The following is an 8510-nucleotide window of genomic DNA, read 5'->3' on the forward strand; positions in this document are numbered from 1 at the left end:
CTCTCTAACATATACTTGTGACTATTAGGTATTTTTGTCGATTAAGCCCTTTTACTCGTTTTCACTCAAAACCGAGTAGCACAAGTTGTCTAACATAATTTAAAACCTCATATTCTATCATAAAACATCAAAATACACAAATTTCACCTATGGGTATTTTTCCAAATATAAACCCTAGGTTGAATTATTGCTAACATAAGCTTAATCGAGCTCAGGGATTCTAAAAGCGTAAAGAACATTAAAAGCGGGCTTGGAATCACTTACTATGGAGCTTGGAAGCTTGTAACAAACCCTAGCTATGGAGAACCCTTGAAATTTCGGCCTAATGAAGAATATGGACAAAATTGGCTTTTAATTTTGTTTTAATTCATTTTAATAACTAAATGACCAAAATACCCTTACTACTAAACTTTCCAAAATTCCTTCCATGTCCTAATTTTGTCCATGAACTTAAAATTGGTCAAATTTCTATTTAAGACCTCCTCATTAATATTCCAAAACAATTTCATACTAAAAACTTCTAGAATGCAAGTTTTGTAGCTTATTCGATTTAGTCCCTACTTTCAATTTAAGCACTTTAGGCATAGAATTTCATCACAAATTTTTCACACAATCATGCAATCATATCATAATCATCAAAATAATTATAAAATAATTATTTCTATCTCAGATTTGTGGTCACGAAACCACTATTCCGATTAAGCCCTAATTCAGGATATTACATCCAAAGGGTTACCTTTTTAGCAGATTTGATGGAACTACCGTTTAGCGAATTCGACTTAATCTTAGGTATGGATTGGCTAGTGAAGCATTGACCCACTTTGGATTGTGCTGGAAAATGAATCGTGTTAAGAACGGTAGGGGATAAGGAAATGGTGGTGTTTGGTGAACGCTGGAACTACCTGTCGAACGTAATTTCGGCATTAAGGGCTAAAAAGTTAGTACAAAAGGGATGCGAAGCCTTTTTGGCTTATATTAGTGATACGGAGGCTAAGACCCTTACTATTAAGGATTTGAGAACGGTTAAGGAATTTTCGGATACCTTTCCCGAGGAGCTGCTAGGGTTGCCACCCACCAGGGAAGTAGAATTTAGAATCGAGATGTTACCTGGGACGACATCGGTGTCTATCGCTCCTTATTAGATGGCACCAAAAAAGTTGGTGGAGCTTAAGGCACAGATTTAGGAATTCTTGGATCGAGGATTCATCCGACCAAATGTCTCCCCATGGGGAGCACCGGTATTATTCGTGAAGAAGACGAATGGAACCTTACGAATGTGCATCGATTATCGATAGTTAAACAAGTTAACTGTTAAAAACAAGTACCCTCTACCGAGAATTGATGATCTTTTCGATTAGTTTAGCGGAGCTTCTATTTTCTTGAAGATTGGTCTGCGTTCGGGATATCACCAATTGAGAGTGAAGGAGGCAGATGTTCATAAGACGGCTTTCAGAACTCGTTATGGGCACTACGAGTTCTTAGTGATGCCATTCGGGCTGACGAACACACCTATCACTTTCATAGATCTCATGAATCGGGTCTTTCCACCCTTCTTGTATTGGTTCGTGGTAGTCTTTATAGATGACATTTTGGTGTTCTCAAAAGATGATGATAAGTATGATGCACACTTAAGGACTGTGTTGCAAACTTTGAGGGAGAAGTTGTTGTATGCCAAATTCATTAAGTGTGAATTCTGGTTAAGAGAAGTTACTTTTCTAGGACATGTGGTGTCAGCCGAGGGGATTAAGGTGGATCCTTAGAAAATTGAAGCGGTGTTAGACTGGACAACACCCAAGTCGGTATCGAAAATCTGAAGTTTTCTGGGCTTGGCAGGATACTATAGGCGGTTTGTTGATGGCCTTTCGATAATTATTGCACCCTTAACTAAGTTGTTAAGGAAGGGGGTACCGTTTGTTTGGACAGATAAGCAGCAAGAGAGTTGTGGAGAACTCAAGGAAGTTCTAACTGAGGCCCCTGTGTTGATTCAGCTAGTGTGTGGGAAGGAGTTTACGGTTTATAGTGATGCATCGCATGTAGGCTTAGGTTGGGTATTGATGCAAGAAGGAAAGGTGGTTGCATATGTGTCACGACAACTTAAGACTCACGGGACGAATTACCCAACCCATGATTTGGAGCTAGCTGCGGTGGTGTTCGTACTTAAAATATGGAGGCATTACTTGTATGGGGAGAAGTGCATAATTTATTCAGACCGCAAGAGTTTGAAGTACCTCCTTACCCAAAAGGAGCTAAACCTTAGGCAACGTAGGTGGGTGGAATTATTGAATGATTATGATTGTACGATTGAATACCATCCTGGCAAAGCGAATGTGGTAGCCGACGCATTGAGTCATAGGGCTAAGACAGACTTGAGAGCTATGCTCACCCATTTAAGTTTGTTGGATGATGGTAGCTTGTTAGCTGAGCTTCAAGTAAAGCCAGTGTGCATCGAACAGATAAGGAGTAAGCAATTAGTGGATGAGACTTTGAGTGCTCGTTTTAAACCTTAGGCAACGTAGGTGGGTGGAATTATTGAATGATTATGATTGTACAATTGAATACCACCCTAGCAAAGCGAATGTGGTAGCCGACGCGTTGAGTCATAGGGCTAAAATAGACTTGAGAGCTATGCTCACCCGTTTAAGTTTGTTGGATAATGGTAGCTTGTTAGCTCAGCTTCAAGTAAAGCCGGTATGGGTCGAGCATATAAGGAGTAAGCAATTAGTGGATGAGACTTTGAGTGCTCGTTTTAAACAAGTGGAGAGTGGGGAGACATCGGATTTTGGGATAAATAGTGAAGGAGTATTGTGTTTTCGTGGAAGAAGGTGTTAAGGTTTGGACGTAAAGGAAAGCTAAGCCCAAGGTTCATTGGGCCATATCGAGTTGCAAGGCAGATTGGGCCAGTCGCTTATCAGTGGGAATTACTTCCTGAACTAGGCTAGATCCATGATATGTTCCATGTTTCTATGCTGAGACGGTATCACTTGGATCCTTCCCATGTCGTGGCGATTGAAGAAATCGAGGTCAGACCAGACCTAAGTTTCGAGGAAGAGCCCATACAAATAATTGGTCGTGATGTTAAGGTACTGAGAAGGAAGTCTGTTCCATTAGTAAAAGTGCTTTGGCGTAATCCCAAGGTTGAGGAGGCTACTTGGGAACCTGAGTAAGCGATGCGACGTCAACATCCTCAACTGTTTGAATCAGGTGAATTTCGAGGACGAAATTTCTTTTAAGGGGTAGAGTTGTAACGCCCCAAAAATCTCGAAATCCAAAAATCCTAAAATCCAAAAATCCCGAAATCCCAAATTTTCTTTATTTTCGTTTTTGATAAAAATTGTGTTTAATATTCTTATCCAAGCGATAATTTTAGTAGGTCTTAGCTAAGGTTGAGTTCAAATTAAGGGGTAGAAGAAATTATAATTTAATTATTAAAAGAATCAGGGCTGACAAATATGTGGACTTTTGAATAAATGAAGAAACAATTGGACACAAAAGGAGCCTGTAGTGGAGTGGCTGAGTGACGCCACATAAGGTGTTGTGAGGTGGCGTTAGTAGTTAGCAAGGAGGTCCAAGGTTCGAATCCTAGCTTAGTATTTTTAGAGTTTAATTTTGGCCTTCTAGAAGGATGGAAGTGGTGTGAAGATGGACTCCAAGGGGAGTGTTTAGAAGAGAAAATTAAGGAAAGGATCAAGGGGTTATTAGGGAGAAAAACAAGTAGATGAGAAGTGAGAAGTAAGTGGAGACGAATTGGGAACTTGGGCTTAAAGAATTTGGCTATAGGGCTATAAATAGGTGCCGTATGGGAGGGTTGAAAATCTAATGACGAATTTCCCTTCACATAGTGCCAGAAACTGTTTTCTCTAAAAAGATGAAAACCCTTTTTTTTCTTTTCTTTTTTTGTGCGGAATTCTTATCCCTCATCTACTCAATATTTTCTTTGCTTTAGCCGATTCTTCTTCCTCTCTTCTTTGGGGCTGAGTAATCAATTGTTGCCATTCAAATCTCTAACAGCCGAATACCCTTGGTGCTGCCACTACATTTTCCACCCAGTCAGTTCTAGTGTAAGTGTTCGCTCTCCCAATCAGTTTTTTATAAGTATTGAGTATTCGGTCCCTCACTTCTTTCTAATCGACTTTGGTAGGGAATTAGTGTCAGATCTCGATTTTGGATTCCTACCGATTTGCTCTTCAGATCTGAGAAATACGCCTGTTTAGTGATCAAAGTAAAAGCTAGTAAAGGTTTGGCGTTCAGGTAAGGTTAAGGTGAGATTTCGGCTTTTGGTAAAGTAATCGATAAGTACGTGTGATTAATCTTTGAGTGATATCGTTTGTAGGTTTGGGCTAAAGAGATCGTATCACACTTGCTTACCAGGTGTGTACATACACTACACACACATTATGTAACGACAAAAGCTGAAATGTCGAAAAGCCAAAAGTTTGGCTACGGTAGTCTGGCGAGTGTGCGAACACTTGTAAGGAGGAGACAGATAGGTTGCCTGAGGCCCACGGGTGATTCCGTGGACTGGGGTTGTGATTTGGCCATATGGGCTGGAATGAGCTAAATGGGCCCGATGGGCTGTTAGACCCATAATAGGTAAAAATTGAATGTTGATGCTATGTGATAGGAACTTGTACATGAGCATGAATATGAATGTGACTGGGCCTAACGGGCCATATAAATGTGATTTGGGCCTAATGGGCCATATACAGGTGATTTGGGACTAATGGGCGATATGAATATGGTTGGGCTGAGTGGGCCAGATACAGGCATGTGAATTTGTTTGAGCTTTGTAAGGGGTTATAGGCCTAGTATATGATATCCACGTAAGACTTAATTAATATATTGCGACCGTGGACAGGTCAAAGGGGTTAAGGTGTGGTAACGGGTATATGCATGTCTAGGATTGGATCTAGGGAGAGCTTGGTACTTAAGCGGTCTTAATGACCCACCTCCTCTTCTCTGGAATCCTACCTGGTGCATAGTATTTGTTCATCTTAACTCGCGGGACTTGTTAACGGGCCAAGGTAAGTGAAAACCATAATTAAGGAAAAATTACCGAAACGCCCCTAAGGGTAAAAAAATGACCGAATTACCCCTAGGTGCTGAATGTAAGTTTTATGGATGTGACATGCTACATATGATATTCTGCTTAGGTTGCATATGGGTGGGAATTATGGATCGGACGAAGTATATGAGGATCGCATGGTAGCTTGACAATTGTGGATCCACCAATGACTTTTAAAGCCCAATATGTAAATGAAGGTAGTTCTGCAACCAGGCAAGCATGGTGTGTGGGTTGGGTGGGTCGATATTTATATCCCCACATGGTGTGACGGGGGATGGAGCTGGTGTGTAGGAGATGGATAATTTGGATGGGATTACATTGTATGATTGATGAATGATACTTTTTTTTATTTTGAATGCTTGTTTTTGTGAAGGTTGTACGCACTGAGTTTACAAAAACTTACCCCCTCTTTTATTTTATTTTCAGGTGATGCTCAGAAAAGGTTCGATGTTTGGAGGGACTCTAGGTGGCCAGCTAGCAGGATGTTTTGGACTTGGGTTTTTTTTTTAGCATTTAAGTTTTTATTTCTTTTTAAGTATGTTTCAGGCCAGATTGTAATAAGGTTTTCATTATGTTATTATTACTTGAATTATTATTATTAATTTTCGTTGTAATTACACGAAGTTGAACATGGGTTTTTTAAATTAATGTGTGTTTCTACGTTTCTGCAATTAAATTCTTAAATGTTAAGTTTTCTTAAATCAAATGTTTTAAACAATTCGCAACTGAAAGGTGTTTTTTTTCCTAAAAGTTAATCAGGGATTCTTTCAATTTAAGAAGGGTTTTCAATGGAAACACGATTTTTACTAAAACACTTCAATGTGACACACCAGATTCGGCCATAGCATCTGGGCCAGGTTTGGGGTGTTACATTTACTGGTATCAGAGCCCAGGTTGTAAAACTCAGGCTATGAAGTGGGCCTTAATTCTATTTGGTTTTTTTTCTGTTTAAAAAATTGGATCACACTATTATGGAAAAGGGAAATCTTGTTGAATGACATACCGAGTCTCCTACATCGAACCAAGTAAGTACTTTTATTTATTTAAGTTTATTTAAATTATTTTATAGTAGATAGTTAGAGGGCTACTTTAGATGATTGTTAGACTGGAACTAAAACCCGTAGGATTTAGAAACTGTAGAGGATTTTCGAAAATGATCTTCTCTTTAAATATTTTCATAAAAAATCAGTGTAAGTATTAAACTAACTAAAACTTCATAAAATTTTAATCCAGATAATACACGAATCGACGATGAGTGCTAGAAGAGGTGCAAGGGGTCGTGGCCGAGGCCGCGGAAGTACTAGGGCTGAATCGTCGGCATCGGGCCATATACCTGATATTGGCGTAGAAGAGGCTCCGGGCTCACTTATGGCTGGGAATGGACAGTATGATCGATCTTCGAGAGAAGATGCATTGTCGCAGGCAATGCTGAAGATTTTGGAAAAGTCTCTAGGCCCAATAATGGCAATAAAAATTGGGGTCCATTCCAGAACGACTTAGATCGAATGGGGCTAAGATCTTTAAGGGCGTGGCTGGCGTGGCTTATAATGTGGCGGAATATTGGTTGGAGGCCATTGAAAGGATAATGGAGGATTTGGACTGCTCACCTGAGCAAAAGTTGAAAGGGGCAGTGTCATTGCTTAGGGAGGAAGCCTACCAATGGTGGTTGACAGTGAAAGACGGCACCCAACTGGAGCGGGTCACCTGGGAGTTATTCAAAGCTGCATTCCAAGGGAGGTATGTAGGTGCAAGCTATGTGGATGCTAGGAGGAAGGAGTTCTTGAACTTGACCCAAGGAAACAAATCGATGGCGGAGTATGAGGCGGAGTTTCTATGCCTTAGTAGGTATGCAAGGGTAATGGTGGCAACGGCGTATAAGCGTTGCGTTAGGTTTGAGGATGGGCTTAGAGATAGCCTCAGGGTACTGATAGCTCTATAAAGGGAACGAGTTTTCTCAGAGTTAGTGGAGAAAGCAAAGATAACGGAGGAGGTAAAGCGCACTGAGTGCCTAAACTGAGAGAAGGAAAGGGGTAAGAATAAGAGGGAGGCTGAGACCGCGGGTGTTGGACAAAGGCTTAAGACTAGGGCCAGAAATAATGGGCCAATCAGAGTAGGGCCCTCTGCTGCTAATCTAGGGGTGCCACCTTGTGTTGATTGTGGGAGAAGGCATGGAGGCGAGTGTTGGAAGAGCATGGGAGCTTGTTTCGCTTGTGGGTCTATGGAGCATAGGATCAAGGATTGCCCCCGAACGCTAGGTCGAGAGCTAGTAGTGGGTCAAGAAGGTGCTCAGGAACCAAGGGGTGGACAGCTGCCACCAAGGGGTCGTGGACAGGCCAGGGGCAGTAACAGCAACGGACGTGGACGCGGAGCACCAGGTAAAAATACGGGCCATGCTGAGGTGAGACAGCCAGCTTTGGTTTATGTTGCTCGTCGTTGAGAACATGGGGATGCCCCAGATGTGATAACAGGTATGTTTCTTATATATGAGTTGCCTTACACAGCCTGGATTGATATTGGATCGACGCATTCATATGTTGCATGCAATAAGACTGAGTCTTTGGGTGAGATGTTTGAGATTATTGCGAATGAGATGACTGTGATAAGTCCGTTAAGGTAGTCAGTATGAGTGAATAAGTTATTTAGGGAGGTACCCTTAGTGGTCCAAGGGGTTACCTTTTTATCGAATTTGATGGAAATATCGTTTAGCGAATTAGACTTAATCTTTGGTATGGATTGGCTGGTGAAGCATTGAGCCACTTTGGATTGTGCTGGAAAGTGAATCGTGTTAAGAATGGCAGAGGATAAGGAAGTGGTGGTGTTTGGTGAACGCTGGAACTACCTGTCGAATGTGATTTCGGCATTAAGGGCTGAAAAGTTAGTACGAAAGGGATGCGAAGCCTTTTTGGCTTATATTAGTGATACGGAGGCTAAGACCCTTACTATTAAGGAGTTGAGAACGGTTAGGGAATTTTCGGATGCCTTTCCCGATGAGCTGCTAGGGTTGCCACCCACCAGGGAAGTAGAATTTGGAATCGAGATGTTACCTGGGATGACACCGGTGTCTATCGCTCCTCATCAGATGGCACCAAAAGAGTTGGTGGAACTTAAGGCACAGATTCAGGAATTCTTGAATCGAGGATTCATCTGATCAAATGTCTCCCCATGGAGAGCACTGGTGTTATTCGTGAAGAAGAATGATGGAACCTTACGAATCTGCATCGATTATCAATAGTTAAACAAGTTAACTGTTAAAAACAAGTACCCTCTACCGAGAATCGATGATCTTTTCGATTAGTTTAGGGGAGCTTCTATTTTCTCGAAGATTGATCTGCGTTCGGGATATCACCAATTGAGAGTGAAGGAGGTAGATGTTTATAAGACAGCTTTCAGAACTCGTTATCGGCACTACGAGTTCTTAGTGATGCCATTCGGGCTGAGGAACGCACCT

General features: G+C 41.4%; 1 protein-coding gene across 1 annotated transcript; it reads left to right on the forward strand.

Annotated features, from left to right (window-relative positions):
- The first annotated feature begins 872 nt into the window (after window positions 1-872).
- LOC108450935 (uncharacterized) lies at window positions 873-3164 on the forward strand. Its single transcript, XM_017748699.1, has 4 exons — window positions 873-1121; window positions 1386-1666; window positions 2508-2799; window positions 2940-3164. Exons 1-4 carry the CDS (start codon window positions 873-875, stop codon window positions 3162-3164), a joined length of 1047 nt encoding a protein of 348 aa, XP_017604188.1.
- The last annotated feature ends 5346 nt before the right edge of the window (window positions 3165-8510 follow it).

The sequence above is a fragment of the Gossypium arboreum genome, chromosome 10, assembly GCF_025698485.1.
Source record: "Gossypium arboreum isolate Shixiya-1 chromosome 10, ASM2569848v2, whole genome shotgun sequence".
Classification (NCBI taxonomy): domain Eukaryota; kingdom Viridiplantae; phylum Streptophyta; class Magnoliopsida; order Malvales; family Malvaceae; genus Gossypium; species Gossypium arboreum.